Below are 21,268 nucleotides of genomic sequence, written 5' to 3' on the forward strand. Positions count from 1 at the left end.
TGTCAGAGCTGGAGGCGGAAGACTGCCAATGACATTTTTCATTCGTCTTGTTATTGGCTACAGTTCACAATTCTTCTTGTTTTCTAAAAACTCCCTGTGGAAGCTGGAAGCTGAGTATTTTCAAAGAATGATGGAAAAGGGTGAACAGGGGAAAAGAAAAGTCCTTACATAATCTAAGAAACTCCCAGTGAAGTCTGACAGCTCGTATTGTGAGACCAAACAGATGATTGATTAAAGTTTAATTACGCACTTGTGCAATCAGTGTGGAGGGTTGGCATCTTCACCATAACAACAAGCCTTACTGAGAACATTGTATATTCCATAGGTTTAGACCATGACCTTGATTATCTGATTTTAAATTTAAAACTAGGAATTCTATCCTCAGTGAACACTAGCTAGTTTTGCGGATAGATTCTAGTAGCATTATCTGTAATGGAGTGATTCAGAGGTCTATCAAGTCCAGGGAGCAGGCACAAAGAATCCATGTTGCAAATCACGACAACACTTAGTTGAGATTCACATATTTCCCTTGGGTCAGATGTTGTCTTTTAACCTATATATAGGTACATAGGTATGAATATGTTTTTCCCATATATATGTTTTAGAATATACTGTACATTGCAGATTCAGGTTTTGTCCATGTACGGAATATATATAGGGGATTCACATATTTCCATATATTTACCATATCACAGTATATGGAAGATATAAGAGGATCCTGCATTCCCCAAATATATGGCAGATTCATATACTCTACAGATTAATTTACTCTACATTCAGATACACAGTGCAGATCACTGAGCTGCCAGAAGCAAAGATGTAGAACATGATGTTGAATATATATTTTGTATATCTCATACAAGGAATATACATATATGCCAGGTTGACAAACTAAATATAAATAGTTTTGCTGCCCTGTTTTTATTTTATGTTTTATCAGTAAACTTCATGCTAAGTATGTCAGGGTTTCTTAATTTAACTTCAGCATCCATGGCTTAAACACCCATTCCTTATTAATATTTTAAATTAACTTGTTTGCTCTATGTTCCAATTATGCTGTTTTTACATCAATTACTGGGGATTTTTTTAATGACTAGTAGTATCAGTTGTCCACTGGGGGGCAGCCTTTCTCCATAATAAAAATCAACTCCCTCAGAAGCATTTAGGTCCTGATGACATGCATGTTAAATAAATCTTTGAACCAATGTCACTCTCTCTGCACTCTCTCTGCACTCTCTCCTCTCTCCAGTCTCTACATCAGCCTCTATTTTCTGAAATATTCAGTTCTTCAAATCACATTCTGATATAGGTGAAAACCTTACCTAGCTACTACCAACTAGCTGTTTAACACATATTGTGCAATCTTAATGAACATAATTCATTAATTAATATAGCATGTTAAATAATTAAGATGCCATTTCTGGCCATTAATAGGCTAGTGCACCCCAAATGATACAATGTCAGGTCAGATCTGGTCATCAGTATCATCACTCACTAATTTCCTTTGAGATCTGATAACCAAGACCTCTGATTGAGCTATTATTTAAAGATAGTTTATGATCATTCAGTCAGACACCTAAGCTTATGATTTCATGCGCTCCTTTCATCATATTTTCTGTTTAAATTCATACATGAGACTATAACTAGGAAATCCCAAGAACAAACCTCTTAGTTGACAGAGGTGCAATGAACCTATGTGTCTGTAAAACCCATGACCTGAGAGTATGAGTAAGAGGAAGAAAAAGAAAGAAGAGGTCTATTAGGTGTTGGTATTATGAGGGGGTTGATGTTAAAGGGCTAATTTAGAACTGTGTGTAGAGAAGAATCTAGCATATAGTCCATACTTTAGGGACCCTCTATTACAGCATATTAACCTGTGCCAAACAACAGGTAAAAAAGGTACAACCCCAAATCAGAAAAAAGTTGGGACGCTGTGGAAAATGCAAATAAAAAAAGAATGCACTTGACTTGTATTTCATTGCAGACAGGAACACAAGTTATTTCATGTTTTGTCTGGTCACCTTAATTTGATTTGTAAATATACATCCATCCCTGCCATTCAGGTCTGCAACACATTCCCAAAAAAGTTGGGACAGGGGCAATTTAGGGGTAGTAATGAGGTAGAATAATTAAATAATGATGTGATTTGAAACAAGTGATGTCAACAGGTCTTTGTAATCATGATTTGGTACAAAAGCAGCATTCAGGAAAGGCCTACTCTTTCAGGAGCTAAGATGGGCCAAGGATTGCCAGTTTGCCAACAAATGCGTGAGCAAATTATTGAAATGTTGGAAAACAATGTTTCTCAAAGACATATAGGAAGGGATTTGGATATTTAACCCACCACGGTGCATAACATAACTAAGGAATTAAGAGGAATATCAGTGCGTTAAGGCCAAGGGTGCAAGCCTAAGCTGAATAACTGTGATCTCCGATCCCTCAGACGGCACTGCATCAAGAACCGTCATTCATCTATAAGCGATATCACCACATGGGCTCAGGATTAATTTGGCAAACCTTTGTCAAGCACTACAATACGCAGTAACGTTCACAAATGCCAGTTAAAACTTTACTGTCCCAAAAGGAAGCCATATGATAACCGTGTCCAGAATTGCCGTCCACTTTACTGGGCTCAGAGGCATCTGGGATGGACCATAACACAGTGGAAACGTGTATTATGGTCAGACAAATCAGTATTTAACGTCTTTTTTGGAAGAAATGGACGCTGTGTGGTCTAGACCAAAGAAGAAAAGGACTTCCAAACTGTTACCAGCAACAAGTCCAAAAGCCAGGGTCTGACATGGTATGGGGTTGTGTCAGTGCCCTTGGCATAACTTACACTTCTGTGATGGCACCATTAATGCCAAAAATTACTTTGATCTAGATTTTGGAGCAACATATACTGCCTTCAAGACAACATCCTTTCCAGGGACCCCCATGCATATTTCAACAAGACAATGCAAAACCACATACAGCACACATTTCAAAGTCATGGCTGAGGAAGAAGAATGTGCCCTAGCTGGACTGGCCTGCCTGCAGTCCTGACTTGTCCCCAATACAGAATGTGTGGCGCATTTTGAAATGCAAAAAGCGACAACGAAGACCAAAGTAACACCTGAAATGCTTTATCACTTGGTGTTTTCAGTCCCTAAACATCTTTAGTGTTGTGAAAAGGAATGGCAACATTACAAAGTGGTAAATGCTTTACTGTCCCAACCTTTTTATGTTGCAAGAATTGAACTTGAATTAAGTATTTATTTTGAGAAAAATATACAATTCACGAGATTAAACATCAAATAATGTGCTGTTGTATTGTTCTCGATGGAATACAGGTCAAAGAGAATTTACAAATCACTGTTTTCAGTTACATTTTTTATTTAACACACCGTCTCAACTTTTTTTGATTTGGGGTTGTAGTTCAGGTAATCTGTTTGTTTAACTGTGATTCAGCATATTAACCTGTGCCAAACAACAGGTTAAAAAGGTAGTATAGGTTATCTATGTTTGTATAACTGTGATTCGGATTTTCCACCGAAGCCCACATTTCAAGTCAGCAATTGTGAACATGACAATCAGCCGAGCCATTCCAGGAGTATAAGCGCAGAAAGCAAGACCATGCTGCTGTGTTATAATGAGAATCTAGACCTCAACGTTTGGCAAGTTAATTTTGTGCTAATACAGAGTTGTCTTCATTTCCTTTTCAGAAGACACTGCAAGAGCTTGATAATCTGGAGAGTTAGTCTTCTGTGATAAACTGCAGTACATCCTATATCTCAATTCATCCTTAAAACGAATGAAAAAATTCTGACATGTTCTTAAAGAGATTGAACTGTTATTAGCACATAACATCAGTAAACTGTAAATGCAGCTACATTGCACATTATATTTAAGTTCAGCGGTGTTACAACAACAATGAACTACACACACCGTACTACCTTCCTTTAACTTATAAATTGAGAGCATTATAAAACGTTTAAAGCTGTTCAACATCCTGTCTTGGTATGTTTGAATGCTAAAAACCTAAAACCAAAACATATAGATTTAAAGCAGCAATATGGAGTTCTGCTCCAAAACTAGTAAGCTACCAACATAAAAGGCAGGCACCACCAACAGCCTAGCTGATTATAATTGGCGCGTCTGTGTTCAAACGCCGTCAGGGTCTCTATGTTTAGTGTAGACCCTTTTACATTTCACTACATTCGTGTATGTGACAAATAAAGCACTTGATAGAAGCCTGCCAACACACTAAGTGGTGTCTTTTGGCAGCATAGCTGGCAATGTCATGCATGTGAAATCTTTTCTTCCGTTTTTGCAGGGTGTACCAGCCCGTTACACAGAACTAAATAGGGCATATCCTGGATGGCTAGTAGGGAAGACACAGGTGGTTATCTGTCTTTCACATGAGCATATGCTATCAAAAGGAATTTGGGGATGGTAGCAAAACTAGTTGCCTATAAAACCATACCTCAAAAAGTGTCAAATTGTTGCGTAGTGTTACTTTAGTAAAGTCACTCTATTTGTATAGTCTTTTGAAAAATTTGACCCTAGAACTAAATCTATGAGGGGTATTATTTTCTCACAGTAATCAACACTGATATGTATATATCAAAAACTACATACTGTATATAGCATTCTGAGAAGCATGGCCTTGCACAATCCCAAAAGGAAGTCAACTGCAATAAAACGACTTTGAATGCCTGTACGTCACAATGCAATATAAAATATATGCATATTTTGCCACCTCTGTAAGTTGTAAGCTAGATATGCAGTTTTTCAGTTCATTGCAGGTTCTTCAGTTCGTTTACAATTGTATTTGAACTGAGTAAAGATACAACTTCATGTGTGTGGGAGAGACGTCCTAAAGTTCTAAAGCTCTCTTAAACCTTTACAACTAAAGCCAAGTGATTCTGCTGAATGGGTCTCTACTACTGTGTGTAAAGACTGGAAACTTGGCAGAAAAACCACAGATCTCACAAACCGGTGTCAAGTGTGCAGCAAGCGGCTGTCTCCGCATGTGGCCATCAAATGTGCTTCAGTCACACAGACTCTGTGAGAGTCACACAGACGCTGTGACACTGGAATGCTTCCGTACCTAGATGATCTGCTGTTATAAATCACCTTCACACAGATATGATCACTAATACATTTGACCTTATATCACACAAATACTATACAGTCACACTGTCCAGACCCAAGTCATTGTTCAAAATTGGTACTGGTGGGGAAAATAATTGTGCAAAAAATGAATAGCAGACTTCCTGTTTTCCAGGCCAGACCTATTACTGGTTTGGGTAATAGAATTGGACCCCTTGGAGGCCGGAGGAGTTCACAGGCCAGATGAGTTCACATGAAGGCTCTGAATGTGGATGTCTAGTGCAGAGAGTAAACACAGAGAAGAGAGAGAATGACTGATTGACTCTGTCTGTGTGAGTGTGTGTCACTCAAATACAGAGCTATTTCCACCTTATTTACTATATTTTACCCACTGACAGAACATTTCTGTATTTAAATGTTAGGTAAGACATCCAAAGCTAAATATTTTTGCATTTAGCAAGTATGTTAAGTTTCTTAATGTGGTGACGTTGCCTGCCATTACCGCTGCAGGAGGAAGAAATGGAAGATCAGTACGACATGTCCTTTACAACACTTTTTAGGGTGACGATGATCTGAAATAAAATATGTCAAGAGGACTGCTTCTGCAAGGTTTTATTATTGAGGAGTAGGATATATTCTCCTTTGGATCACAGTTTGAAGATAACTTCAACAACATCATTCAACAATCCAGTTTGTGTCATGAACACATTTCCATTAAATAAGAATAAATAGTCTTTTACTAGTTACTCACAGTACTTAATCTGCCAATCTGGATTATAGGTTAGAGCTGGAGTTACAGAACGTGTGCTTTTATTAGGAGCAAAACATTTCCCTTAACATAGGAGACTTAACAGAGGGCTAGTTGTCTATAATAATTTGGTGAGAAATGAAGTTGTCGAAGGTGCTATGTGTATGACCATAAGGGGGAATTCTATGGTTAATGGTGTAGAAATGTTTGTGTAGAGGTCTTCTGCTTCCAAAGGCTTCTGTGGTTTTCATCTTTTTTGTTATTTTAACTTGAGAAATGATTGTTTGATTTGCCCAGACTGAGGGGGCAAACTTCATATGTGTGCCTTGTGCCTCTCTGTTTACCTTTATCAAAGCTGTCAACAGTTTTGGAACTGACTATGGAACCTTTTATGCCATTCCCCTCATTCATATGACCATGTTCACCAAATCCTTCTAATTTCAGTTACTCCAGTGTAAACATCATGGTGGGTAGGAAAACCCGACCCGCCCTGCTTGTAAAGTCATTAGATGCTATGACTCCAACAGCTCAGCTCTGAATAAAGTAGGCTTTCTTATGAGCAGATGAGATTGAGCTCGAACACCAGTTTCATTATGACATCATTTCCTGTGCGCTTCCTGGGTGGAGGAGCTAAGTGGCCCCTGCTACTTTTATGAAGGCATGTTTGTGTTGTGTGGTATGGAGATGGGGAGGTCTGGTTCTCTGTTTGTCAGGTGAAAGCGAGGCTCACACACACACAGCTGGTTGCAGAAACAAGGTTGAACAGCTGAGAGACTGGAGGTACATGTACACACACACACACACACACACACACACACACACACACACACACACACACATACACACACACACACACACACACACAACACACACAGAGCTCCATTGCTATGTCATACCTCAGATGGTGTTAGGGTGTTCCCAGGTAAGGGTCGAGCAGGAAACAGTTCCCTAACAAGGACTCTTTCAAAAAAAGCTTTGTGCGGTGATGGACACAATGAATAACCCAATTTTCTGGCGGATTTTCAAGGTTAGGTTAGGCAGGGTGCTTTATCATTTCTGATAAGAAAAATGACCAAGATACTGAAGGTTCTCTTTTTCTACTACTTTTTCTACTTCTAAAGACTCCAGTCTCAGTATCACAGTTGTCGTGCAGTCACCACAACTTACAATACATTCTAACTAATTCTTTCAGTGTCCTTTTTTTTTGCCACAGCAAAGAATTATGTTGTCTGATTACTTGTATGCTTCTGTCAAAGAGACAGAGAATAATGATATTCTTGTGTCAACACAATAACAAAACTCTAGTTCTGTGGTTTTTAAATATTGGTTTGTGGTCTGGAGTTTGCGGTTGAAATTCCATAGCTTTGGGGTGACCTTTCACCTCCCTCTGCACATTAAATAGTAGGCCTGAGCAGAATGTGTGCTTCTTGACACACACACACACACAAAGAGTTTTATTTTATCGATGACAGAAATGAGGAGAGCATTTTGCTGCTGTGAAACTTTAAAACAAAATGTTCCCTGGTACACCACATCTGAAGACACTGGGCCTTTTGAACCAGCACAGTCTCTATTCTAGAGTAAGGGACAGAAATGGACCAATGGGCTGGTGGGTGGGTGGCTGAATCCCCAGCAATAACAGCACAGCTCTTTGCTGTAGGTAAAACATAGAGGACTAATTAGCCCCCGTCACTTAACAAAGGCATGTGTTGTGTTTGGTGCCACTGCTTGCTAAAGTGGAGGTACATATTTGTGTGTGGCAAAGTCTATGGGATGTGTGTGCACTACATGATGAGAGTGAGTTGCAAAATAAAAGTAAGGCTATGTACTTGGAATGTGTGGGTAAATCAGTCTGTATGTATATATGAGAGCAGAGAGCATCTTATCAGCCTGAAATAACAAATACATGTACTAATATTAAATTACTTAACTAGCAGCACCATAACAAATGGTTTAAATGGTCAAAAGGTCTGTGTTTCCCCTAAAGCTCTCGTACTGGGTGAGAGCCAGCTGTCAGTGTTTGCAGGCTGAGCTGCTTGTTTGTCCGAGTGGCAAGGTGTTTACTCCATATGCTTGTCCGGAAAATGAGCTGGAGCGAGAAAGTGAGGCTCAGAGAGAGAGTGCACATGTGTGTGTTTGCTTCTCTGTGTGGTGTGAGCCAATCAAGTTTTATTCACACATTTAAACCTTCTCTTCTCTGAGAAAATGAAGTTTAAAGGAAATGGTCTAATTAAAGCCACATACTTATCTACATTCATACCGTATCTATTCCAAGTGACAATTGTGTCTCACAAATAGAGTACACGCCTGACCTCCTGTACTTGCAGGATTTGTGGTTTTATTTACTACTAGTGCACTCTCTTTGCTAGACATATTTGATGTTTTTTTCCAAAATCAGTAACTGAAGTAACTGTAACTGTAATAACATAAAATGTATTTTATCTGTGTACTATTTACAACAATCAAACCCTAGAGCGAGGCATTCATGTGGCATAGGATAGAACTGAAACTGGACACATTCAAAGAACCCCCCTGCCACACACACACACACACACACACTCACACACACACACACACACACACACACACACACACACACACACACAAACACACACACACACACACACACACACACACAGGCATACATACACACACACAAACATACACCCACCCTTGTCACATTTGTGTCACCTCTAAGTGGCAGTGTGGGTGGGGCCACGGCAGTAGCTGCTGCAGCAGCCCTATGGGAGCGCAGGGGCCGGCTGTCAATCACCCCAGTTTACCACATAAACATCAGCCCCACACCAACAGAAGTTCATGCACAGCGGTGGACCACTTGCTAACCAGTACCTCTTACCGAAAGGTCTCAGTGATAGCAGGATCTATACCACATAGAGAGACTGGAGTCTTGGTGGACTGCTACTGAACTTCCATTTGCTGAACAAAGGAACTGGACTTCCCTCTTGGTCTGTTTTTCAAACATCTACTGCATGGGAATCAAGAACCTTTAGAAGAAGATGTTCTTGACCGGCCACCATACGCTTCTCTTCACCCTGAGCTCTGTGCTGTCCCTGTCCGGTGCTCTGGGAAAATACCACTACAACCTCTTCAAGCCTCAGCTAGGTCCACAGCATCATGCAGGAAACCCCATGGCCCGACATAAGTGAGTATTTGAATCCACCATAGGTACAAACGACCTGTAAAGATCATGCTGTATGAATGTTAACTCACTGAGTTTAAGGCAAATTTGACTAAATGTACTGCATAATTAAGACCCTAAGTGTCAACATTTATCAATCATCAGCTAAACTGAATCATTCATGGGGAGAACATAATTTGTTTTTTTGGAGCCAATAATAATGAGAAGAATGTTATGGGCAGTAGTAATGATAGATCTAAGTCATCATTTCACATTCATTTCTGATTTCATTCTGAATTCTCATTAATTTATTTGTATTCAATTTATATGTTGTATTTCATGGATGTTTTTATCTGCTTTTATGATTCCGCAGAAACCACTGCGCCTATGTGGTAGAGAAGAGTGTCTCATTCACAGTCCAAGATGGGGTAGCACCCTACGTCAAGGCAGAATACAACAAATGCTCCTGGGGTCAGAAGTGTCCTACACTAATGTGAGTTGGAAATGATGTATTACAGAAACAAGTTACAGTAATCAACTCGAAATTGACTTTTAATCATATAAGAATGAATGTAGGGAACAAATATGAACATGAAGGGCTCTTTCTCAGCCTAGGTCTAAGACAAGACCTAAGGTTGCATGGTGGTTAGCCCTCTGCTGTACCTTATAAGGATAAACCCTATCTTGAGGCCACCATAACATTGTGTTCATTTAGGCTACTCTATTTAGAAAAGTGTTCTTAATTCACAATTTGTATTTAAATTAAATTTGTATTTAAATAATCACAATTTGTATTTAAACAACATGTTCTATGTTCAACATCGATCCATTCATGAAATGTGTTCAATTAACACAGCATATATATTTCAGTTTACAAAATGTATTTAAGTCCCTTATAAAACACAAACAACTTGATCAACTAATTCCACTGACCACTGAGATTTGTAACGTTATTATTACCTGCCATGCTCAAGTATGGCACATTTCAAGGCAAAACATGAAGACACAGACATGTCCTAAAATGGTATTGGTATCTCAGAACAACTCAAATAACCAACAAAAATAAAACATTTGGCAACACCAATATCTAAGCTTGACTGGTGGCAGCAAGGTTCTCCAGAGACCCCATGTAGTTGGATAAGGTGGACACTGTGTCCAAATGAGTTGGTTCAACACAATAATATCATGTTTTAGAGAATATTTTTTTTCAGTGTATTCTGTTTCATCCTTCAGGTATCGTCTGTTCTACAAGCCCTTGTACAAGGTTGCATACAAGACAGTGACAGAACTGGAATGGCGCTGTTGTCCTGGATTTTCCAGTTTTGGGTGTAAAATTGGACCTATGCCAATGCACAAAGGTCCTATGTCAATGCACAAAGGTCCTATGCCAATGCACAAAGGTCCTATGCCAATGCATAAAGGTCCTATGCCAATGCATAAAGGTCCTATGCCAATGCACAAAGGTCCTATGCCAATGTATAAAGGTCCTATGCCAATGGACAAAGGTCCCATGCCTCCATTTAAAGGCCCAATGCCACCATTTAAGGGACCAATGCCCCCGTTCAAAGGTGTGATGCCTCAGCCCAATAATAAAGGAAGCCATTGGGGGCAGAGCATAATGAACACCAGACCTCAAAATAATTTTGGCCAAGATGGAGGTTCCTACCCAAATCCTTCCTACCCATCCATCTCAAATCCTCAAAATCCCTCTGCTGGTCATCCTGATGGCTTCCCAGATCATCACGATTCATCTCCAGAACACCATGATCCCACTTTGGATCACCATGACCAAACGCTAGATCACCACAATCCCTCACTGGATCACCACGATCCTTCATTGGATCATCATGACCCGTCTACAGACCATCTAAATCCCAATCCAGACCATGATGCTGCTCCTGAACATCATCCCATTACAGTGAATGTTGAGGCAGAGCTGATTCCTGAAGAGCAGGCACCTTCTGCTGACAGTCATCCAAACTATGGTGAGAAAATGAGTGTTCTTCATTAGATATTTGAGAAGAGTAGTTTTTTGATAATCTATGTATGGTCTATTCATGTCTATCTATTCATGTCTAATTGTCTAACTTGTGCCTGCCTCTTTACTAACAGATCAGGACCTTGACGGTGTGACTGTTGAAAGATTAGACAGGATGGAAGACGACGTGCAACGTCTGTCTAGTGGCCTGGAGACACTACGAGGCACAGTGACAGGACTGGAGGAGAGCCTCCGTGCATCTCTGCGTGAGGACGCCAACAGGATGCTCTCCGCCCTCCTCTCTGCAGCTCCTGCTGCTGGTCCACACCCCGTCCTGACCTCCAGCGACTCCACTGTAGGCTTTGCAGACCTTCCTGGTGTGGCCCCCGACGCAGTGGGCCTGGATGGTGGTGTGCAGTTCCCAGGTCTGAGCGACCTGGTCGGAAAGGTGGCCGAGCTCCGCAGCGAGCTCCAAATCAAAACAACCGAGCTGGAGGAGCTCCGGGGAACGGTACTGGGCCACGACAGCACCCTGAAGAGGCTGACCAATGGGACACACTCCCTCACTGGGAACCCTCTTGCGCCTGACGCTCAAAGAGCCATGGAGAAAATGGTCGATGCCAAGCTGAGTGGTACCCGCACAGCCATTCTGGGTGGCTTTGAGAGGCGTGTAGAGACTGCAGAGAACCGGTGCGAGGAGAGAGCAGGTGAAGTGCGGCGACAGTGCCAGAGGGATCAGATGGACGGGCAGAGTCAGCTGGAGGACACTCTGGATGGAAGCGTGACTGACCTGAGGAAGCAGCTGGCAGACCTCCAGGCTCAGCTTCAAAGTCTCTCACCAGAGGATGGTTGCTGCCATGGGGTGTCCGGTTTAACTGAGAGGGTGGTTCTACTGGAGCAGTCAATGGATGGGCTTAACCAGTCACAGAAACACCTCAAGGCTCAGCTTGGAGGACACAAAGACCACGTGGAGGGCATGCTGGAAGGCCGACTGGGTTACGTAGAGGCTAAGCTAAACATAACTCTGAACGTGCCACAAGGAGGGCCAATAGGAGGGGCTCCTTGGAGTGTGGAGTCCAGACTAGAAGAGAAGCTCAAGGCCTTGGAAGACCGTCTCTTTATTGCAGTTGAGGAGCTGGGTAATGCAACAGCTCCTGCTCTTCTAGAAGGACAGGTGGTGCCAAACCTGGAGACAGAGGTAGAATCACTTCGAAAGAGGGTGGCGGTAGATGTAGACCGGGTGCAGAGGCAGCTCTCCAGTTTGGAACTTCTGTGCTCTTCATCTTGTGCCCCGGTGCCTTCACTCGAGGGAACCACGAACATACAGCTTACAAAAGAGGACACCACTCATGTGGACAACCATACAAAGGTTTTGGACCAGCACACTGAAAGGATGAACCGTCTTAATGCAACCCTGGCACTTCTTCTACAAAAAATAGCTGAAAGAGAGGAAGTAGAGACTGGAGGTCTTCACGGGGAAGTGACTCTGCTCAGGGTGAGTGTGCGTTCAGTGAATCACACTCTGTTTGGCTTGAGGAACTCCCTGGGTGCGGTGGTGCAGGAGGTAAATCGGGCCAACACCACTTGGCAGGGTCGCGAAGAGAGACTGGCCCAGCAGGTGAAAGGGGTGGTACAGCTGGTGGGCAAGCAGGCGTCAATGCTGAGCAGCGGAGAGAAAAGACTGGCTCGCCTAAAGGGAGAGCTGCAGGAGTTGAGACGCCGACTTTCCGGAGAGCTCCAGGGTTGCCGGTCAACTGCTCTTGGGGTCCAGAAGGAGGTAACAGAGGTAGGCGGCAGGGTGGCACGAGTGGAGGGCCAGTGTGGTGGCTTGTCACACCTTGCTGAGGACCTGGAGAGAATCCGCGGTGAACTTGAGGGCCACTCAGATGGGTACCTGGCACAGTTTAACAGCACCGTGGCCAATCACTCACTGCAGCTGTCTGAGCTGAGAGAAGGACTGAAAAACTGCACAGGAAACACTGGGCTGGCTCAAGCACTGGGCGACCTTCACATAGTGCCGATCCACAAGATGTCTGAAGAGCCAATAGAGGTAGCAGCTGAGCCAAGAGGAGACCAATTTGCAGTGCCAATTCAACCAAAAAAACGACATTACCCATAATGCACCCGTATCAGAGGAGTATTACTAGTAAGCCTCAGTAACTGCACAGAATGAGAATATGATTCAAAGATGAGTGACAAAACCAGAGAAACCAACACCAGTCTCGAAAAACCTAGGGTTAGACCCTAGAGTATGTACAGTAAATGAGAAATTTGTATGAGAATGGTTGTAAGTGGGCAGTCTAAGATACAAGGGATGTGTAATGAGTTTAATGTGATGTGTCATGTGTCTGTACAGAGTTTAAATCAACCCATTTTATTGGGAAACTGTCTCATTCTTACTGGACTGCTACTGTTGATTGTTGTTAATTTTTTATACTGATTTTAGATATGTATAATTTTGACACTGATGTTAGGGAACTAATGGCAATCAGATGGGCAACATATGGGGATTATGTTATTATGCATGTCATTTGAAGTCTTCCTTTGCCGTTATTTCAATATTATGTTTACTTTGAATTTACATGTTTATAATAAAATCACAAAATGCACTGATAATTTGTAATTGTGCCCATTACTGGAAACTGCCCTGTCTCTGGTAGCTATGGATATAACTGTCCCTTCCTGTGAAATGGCATACTGTTTGGGGCATAGGGTGGAGGCTTGATTTCTCCCCCGTCACAACCTCTTTCCTTAAGGCCAATTTAGGGTCGTTTTAGACGCAGAGCCGTAAGCACGTAATTTACACAAGGAACTTGTTTTAGACAAGTTTTGATTTAAGGTTCGTTTTAGACGCAGGGCCGTGTTGCAAGGCTTGTGGGCCGTGTTGCGTGTTGCAAAGCAAATTGACGCCAGAACTGTAGATTTATTTTGCGTTAAGTAAGCGTATTTATTGCAGCAGGACAAAGGAAAAAAACTTACCGGAGCATGAAGTGTAGTGGGCGAAAGGCTTGATGTTATGAATACATGTGTTACACAAAATACAAATGTTGGCAATTCAGTACCAGTGGCGAAAAAGACAGATCACATGACGCAAAAGTTCGTTTATTGAGACATCTTTTAATGACTGCGATAGGCTTTAAAACGATGTGTTTATGAGTTACATTATTCAAAGATGAGGTGGTAAACGGCGAGAGAATCTCATCATGTTGTCAATGCTTGTATACTACAATGGTGCTGGCCACAAGGTAACGGCAGGTTAATGTTAACTTTTGTATATGAGCAGACCGGGCTCATTCTATCAAATTTGCGGGTGCAATTGATTGATTCACGTCAATATGAACTCAATGAAAGATATCACCATGACTCACAAGTGGCGGAAAATGAATATGAAAGTACCTATTTGTTCGTGAATTACCACATTTCTCCAAACAATCGCGGGTGAGAATGGGATATTCTCTCCATAAATTTGCGGTCATTTGAGCGTCCTTATAAGTGTTTAAAGAGGATCTGTAAAGGAGTTCATGTCTTCGGACCTCTTCTGTTATGTTTGTTCCTAATCCATAAGAAAAGGCTTGTGAGACGGTCTGCAGGGTATTCATGATTTTAAAAAAATGTCTGGGTCTAAAAAAGACTGTAGTATGCTATTAACCCGGAAACGTGAGACTCTGTGAAAGGTGAGGTCAGCCGGCCAATCACAGTCCTTGCAAGCTGCGTAGGGCCGTAGTGTTTTAGTCGCATAGTCAGGAATTTTGGGCGACGCACTTAAGCACGTAAGGGGGGATATTTTACCGCGCAAGGGGGGGTTATGTATCTTACGTGCTTACGTCTCTGCGTCTAAAACGACCCTAAATCGGCCTTTACTCTTGTTCAGATTCACTGTATTGATATACGATTCATAACACGAATAGACATTTGAGAAAATGTGTTGGACCATTAAAAGACATCACAATGTCGGGGAGGTCAGATGTGTCAACATGTCAGAGTAAAATGATAGACCTTTACACAGGACTTTTATTTAGGCAGAACTTCGTCTCAAAATCTATCCGAATTTTCTATCGTTTTGGCAAGTAACCATATAATAAGCGGGATAATGTATAGTGCGGCGGTCATTATCATAAAATAAATCCCTTCAGGACGAAACAAAACCTGTCCTGTTCGTCCCGTCGGGATTTATTTGTCGATAATGACCGCCGGACTACAAAATATCCCTTACAAATTGTGTGTGTATCAATTACAGAAGTGTCTCACCTGTACATTTGAAGTCAGTTATGGGAGGGGCTTAGATATTTTCACTTGACAGTAAAATATACAAGGGTTCAAATTCCAGAGGTCAAAGAGCAAGAATAGCCATGGTTAAATATTAGCCACGACAACCACACCTGGACTATCTTGAAAAAGCATTTGTATGGAAAATTATGCCAAACCACACCACTGAGGGCGATAAACAAAAGACCAGTGATGTAAGTGAAAATATCAATTTCTTTTACATGGACTTTTTTCTCTAAGAACTGAAAAGAGGGGAAATGATAAGCACTATATAATGTGTTAGCCACTACTATTATAAATATAGACCTTACAAATTGCCATAGTAAAAGTTTTTTCTGCTGTACGGTCTGGTCACTGGTCTTTGTTGGGTTTAACATGAGACGTTTCACACACAATACTAGTTTATTAGTCTTCGCGTATTTGCATATCACTGCAAAAAATGGAGGTGGTGAATGTCTGACAAGCTTCTGGTTCAACAGAAGGTGTTGTAATTGATTTCAGTAATAAGCAATACTGAGTATGTTGACACTCATCATGTTATGTGTTTAAGACCATAATTACTTGAACTTGATTGTGGTCAAACAGTAGCCTACAGTTTATAGTAAGTTTATAATTCTTCCAGACATTAAGAGTGGCGAGACTGACCTCCAGGGACAAAAAGCACAATGGAGTATCACCAGCAGGTAATTTCTCCCAAGTACTAGTACAAGTAAAATATTGTTATAGTCACTTTTTAACATTGCTTTTAAAATTACTTGTTGACATTTTACTTGTTTACTTGAAAACATATTATAATCTAAATTACTCTTAAATTCATTGGGCCTTAAAGGCACCCAGTGCAACTTTATGTAAACATTCCTATTTCTCACCACACAACGACGTCTCATCTTTGCTGTTTGAATGTCGGTATGTAATGGTATGGAGTTATTGAAACTTACTATGTGTAAAAAAGACTAGAAATTGAATGTTCATTTTTAAGCCTCGAAAGTTGCACTGGGTGCCTTTAATTTCATTGATGAGGCGGCTGGCAACATACAAAGCCCACTTCAGAGGATCGAGAGCTAATTTAATAATTTGGAAAAATAATTTTGTTAATTTCATAACATGGGCAATATTCTAGGCGCAAACAGGGGTAGGTCATTGCAATGGTGCGGCGTGTACACAGACTAGGAAGTTCCATGTATAAACGAGTGCTTTTCAAGGTTATAATAGGTTTGCATTTTTCACTAGTTTTTATTTTTATTTCGTTTTGACTTTGTGTTTTCAATTTCAGTTTAGTTATCATTCGTTTTTAAAGCGGGTTTGCTAGTTTAGTTTAGTTTCTATTTTTTGAAAATGCTTAGTTTGAGTTTAGTTTTTATTAGTTTCAGTTTTAGTTTTAGTCTTTACTGCGTAATGTTTCAGACCGGGGGGGGGGGGGGGGGGGGGGGTGTCAGGGAAGGGAAGATTTTTTTTTTTGGCGACCCCAAGAAAGAGTTTAAGTGGAATGCTGCATCTGAAACTATTTGGAAATCTACTCAAGAAGTATGAGTATGAAAATGACTCTACAGAAGGGATATTAGGGTTGTTGAAAAACAAATGCGGATACGTTGCTGGGAAACACAACACATACGTACATTGTTATAAAGATATGGGGTGGGGACCTTTTTCCTACCTCATTGAAGAAGAAGGGACTTTGGACTTCCTATTTCTCTTATACAAAGACTGAACACTAGGGCAGCAACGTGTCCATCAATGCCATCTGAGATTAAGCTATTTTCATTTTTTTTCACTTTAATTGTGGAAATCATGACCAAAAGGCTCACTGTACAATCTTTGCTGTTGTGCTATACACGTAGCAAGTTTCTTCCCACTCTGGACACTAAACTATAATTTTAAATGTAATTGTACTGTATCTGGTTATTGTTATGATTTTGTTACTAATCATAAACATGCATATGTTTTCTGTATGAATATTTGGAAGCGTCATAGGTCAGTATTCTCTCAGGCTAAGAAAGACAAGTCTGCATGGACAATGTTAATGTGGACCAAATTATGATTAACCTTTGATTGGAAATGTGCACAACTGTAATGGTTGGTAATGGTGAAATATCTCAATATTGACAGAGCATTAGCTATGTGCTATGTAACTCACTTCACAATAGGCCCAAGATGGACATTTCCCAGTCATAGACCCCGCCCATCCCATGAGCACTTGAGGTTATGAGGTTGTGACACTAGGGGAGGAAGGATGTGCAGGGGAAACAATCAGAAACATGGCAGATGAAATCATCTCCATATCATGATGAGCATGCTAGCACATGCTACTCAACACATACAAACGTTACATGGTATATACGTTCATGATACATACAAAATTGATAATAGATAAGAGGGGTTTACTATCTGCCTCCTCATCAGCAATGTAGCCTCACCCAATGATTTCCAACTGTCACCTAAACCTGCCTTTCAACTCCAAACCTGACCAGTGCTATCCCTGTGCTATAATGCACCTTGTGCATGTTGAACCACCTTTCACGAATTTCACTTCTTCCCTGTTTTCACCATTCGACTAGTGTTCTTGACTGATGGATCTTCCCACTGAGAAAAAGTCCTCTTTCAACTAGCTGATCATTGGTAACTCTAAAATTCCAATTTCCCACACAGTGCTAAAGTACTAAGACAACATGGGACCCGAAGCCATTTCCTAGCTGCCTTATTCAGACAAATATCTCTATTTCTGAAATAGCAACTCCACACATTGTCAAAGGCCATCTTTATGTGTGGCAAAAGCCCAAACTGCGAGCACCACAATTTCAATTTCCCAGGCCAGAAAGACAATGATTTCTCTTCAACCTGTCCGCCATCACTCAATGTGGAATTGTACCACCTGCTCTATACAATGGAAGGAATCACCTCAATTTTGATATAACAACTCTCTTTCACCAGTTGTCCTGTACTGATAGATAAACCTCTAAATTTGCAAGGTTTCACTATATCCTTGCTCAATATCAAACATTTAACTCAAGAGCCGATGGGTACACAGAGCAGTTTGCTGTAAGTGTTGACATCCAAAAAAGCTTAGATGGGATGTAACTGGATGCTGTCACCACCAACAACCCATTTAGATGCCCTTATAATTACCTCCATTGCCATGGTCAAAGCCAACATTGAGATGACGCATTCAGCCATGATACCAATCTCCAAATGCTGCCAGGATGTGGTGTTGTTACCTATGCCAAAGCACAGCTGAATCTGAATTGGTCAAACTCAAAAAATTATGGCTAATAGTTGATTTGTCAGAAATTGTGGTCGAGAATGCTTTACAACAACGGAAGAAACAGTTTTATCAATTACCTTCACAGATTCAATACATTGTGGACAACGGCCGGTTTGGTGATTTGATTGAGTTTTCTTTCCCTGTTGGATTTTCACACTGGGGTGTGTATGACGGAGAGGGCCATGTGATTCATTTTGCTGTTGCAGGTAACATTTAATAGAGTTTATACAGAGATAATTGATTCACCAAGTTACAGAGAGAACAGATGCCAACTTAGCTTCCTAAACCTTTGTAACGGGACCGAGCGGTGTCGCCGTGTGCGGGTGGGTCTGACCAAAACTCAGAGACAAAGTAGTTGTAGGAGCTTTATAGAGAAAGCAGGACAAAAGTATTTACAATCCCCAGTACAAGCTTCCCCCCCCAGTGAAGACAAGAATATCCAGCTCAGTCAGTCATCTGCTTGGCCTCACACACAGGAGGGCAAAAATCAGCAGTGCTTCCACTCTCTCTATCAGAGTAAAACCCCCCAGCTCTCCACATTTGACAAACCAACCGATACATATACACCAGGGACCAACACCATTTACAAATAGGGGGTACACTTCATAAATCAATCAGTATACAAAATACATGAAACACTCTAATAGAAAAATGGGTCATCATACAAGATACAAACAGCTTCATATCAAGTCCATGCATTTCAATCAGGTTTCCCTGTAGCAAAATACATACACAACACAGCTGCCGATTGACAAGTGCGATCTCCGTTATCCCCCCTACTACCAACCGAGTAAACCTGCCCAATCTCCCCCCGGAACCAAATAAAGATTCCGCATCTCCCGTCGGCACCCTTTTCTCCGGGACCGATGTTTTTACAGCCTTGGACACTAGCTCAACTGCGCATGCCGCTGGTAACTTACACTTCTTATCCCTCTCGATGTTTCCCTACAAAATAAATGTCTTTACCATGTATCAAAGTCTCTTGTATGTATTCTGTATGTCCGTTAAAATGTTTTTGCATTTGAATGTCCGTGTACCGTGCGTTGAGTGTATTGTGTATCGTTGTCTACTGTGCCGGACTGGCACCGTTTCTGTGCGGTCTCATCCAGACCGTCACAACCTTAAAACAATTGGAAAATCTCAGAGTACTTACTACTCAACACAAGGACATGTTTAACCTATAGGTGTTTTCCACACTTAACATGTTTATGGTCTTATATCTTTTATAAATAAAACAAAGGATTAAATGGATTAAAACAAATTTCAGGTGTATGGATTCAAATAAACAACGTCTGTGTGGTTTGCCTCTTTAATAGAGGCTGCCATAGTCCTTTTGGTTCACATTGAATTCATGTATTACCTTAGTTTTGGAATGTGCATTAGTGAACAAAAATACAAAACTAAAATATATTTGGACAGTGATGCTTATTTTGCCTGTATGTATCGTCTGCAGTGTATTAATGGATTTCTGTATTATTCCCAGATCAAGCAAAGTCGATGAAGAAATTCCGTGAATTTCTGCAAAAAGTGGTCCCTTTGAGTGGGGATATACTGCTAGGGGTAACAAAAATACGCCGGCAGCCCATAGCTGAGGTCAATGTACCGAAAGGAGCTAGTGTCATGATCAGCAACAATCGCCACACCTACAGGCCATGCCTGAAGAGTGAATTACAACAGCGCCTAGATGCTCTTCTGGGCAAGGACTTGCACTACAAATTATTCTCTGTGAACTGTGAACACTTTGCCACATTCGTACGATATGGAGTCGCTGTCTGTAACCAGGTAAAGATCAATGCTTGATTTCTTTGCTCAGCTATGAGCATTTTGACAACATTACTTCTTTCATCTCATCCATCATATGTTCCCTTCCCAACAGATTCCTGCTAGAACCAAGAACAAGGAAAGTAAAGAAGCATCACAAACCTTCCAGAGATTAATGTTGTTGTGACAAGTGATGTCATATGAGAGCAGACAAGAGTAAAATAAGTTGTATACTTTTTCTAATTTTATTCTATGGAGAGCTAAATATTACACATGGAGATGGTTCTGAAAATCCTCTTTGATCTTTGAAAGGAAAGATAACTTTATAGTGACAAGTCAACTCCTGTGCTCTTGACGAGATGAAACACCCACAAATGTGAGGTATGAATAAGTCTTAAAAGTCCTGTGTAACAGTGTTCTCTAGTGGCTGTGATCCAAACTGCAGGCATAGGCTTTTTATTTTTAATTTTTAATATTATTATTAATATTAAACTATTATTTTCAGGACATAGGGTAAGTTGACTGAGCATCCTCCTGTCTACCTATTTAAACAATGTACACTGTTTCAATGCCTGAGATCCCTAAGTTATAGGCACAGACAACCCCTCTTTAAAGGGATGGAACACCTTGACTGGATTAAATGCCCTGCCAAACACACACCATATGCCTCATACAAGGACACACAAGAGAAGTGGACATGGGAGAGGAGAGTGTTAGTGTATTATTCCATGCACTGTATGATTCTCAGCTAGTAGGGTTTATTATTTATGATGATTCATGTTTTTATTGTTATATGATTTTACAATGCACAAGTTTGTGTTGTAATGTATGTGCCTGTCAGTGAAAAAGAAAAAAGGTTTTGGTGAGGCCAAATGCAAATATCCAACCTTTGGCTCGATAATAAAGTTGAATTGAAATTAATTTAATTGCAATCTTCAATGAAATCTCTGATAAGGGGAATTTAGTCATCAACCATCTGAACTACCTATGTTCCAACAGACCTGTGTGGAAGCAACATTTTGA

At 40.9% G+C, this 21,268-nt stretch overlaps 2 protein-coding genes across 2 annotated transcripts; both read left to right on the forward strand.

Annotated features, from left to right (window-relative positions):
- Nucleotides 1-8,859: 8,859 nt before the first annotated feature.
- On the forward strand, nucleotides 8,860-13,322 carry emilin3a (elastin microfibril interfacer 3a; the record flags this gene model as incomplete). Its single annotated transcript, XM_080853863.1, has 5 exons — nucleotides 8,860-9,005; nucleotides 9,355-9,474; nucleotides 10,215-10,549; nucleotides 11,094-12,990; nucleotides 13,316-13,322. 5 exons carry the CDS (start codon nucleotides 8,860-8,862, stop codon nucleotides 13,320-13,322), a joined length of 2,505 nt encoding a protein of 834 aa, XP_080709989.1.
- Nucleotides 13,323-15,890: 2,568 nt separating this feature from the next.
- On the forward strand, nucleotides 15,891-21,133 carry LOC308377281 (phospholipase A and acyltransferase 2-like; the record flags this gene model as incomplete). Its single annotated transcript, XM_080853864.1, has 4 exons — nucleotides 15,891-15,908; nucleotides 18,570-18,690; nucleotides 19,968-20,266; nucleotides 20,361-21,133. 4 exons carry the CDS (start codon nucleotides 15,891-15,893, stop codon nucleotides 20,430-20,432), a joined length of 510 nt encoding a protein of 169 aa, XP_080709990.1. The 3' UTR covers nucleotides 20,433-21,133.
- Nucleotides 21,134-21,268: the final 135 nt, after the last annotated feature.

The sequence above is a fragment of the Sprattus sprattus genome (genome assembly GCF_963457725.1).
Source record: "Sprattus sprattus genome assembly, chromosome: 16".
NCBI classification, from domain to species: domain Eukaryota; kingdom Metazoa; phylum Chordata; class Actinopteri; order Clupeiformes; family Clupeidae; genus Sprattus; species Sprattus sprattus.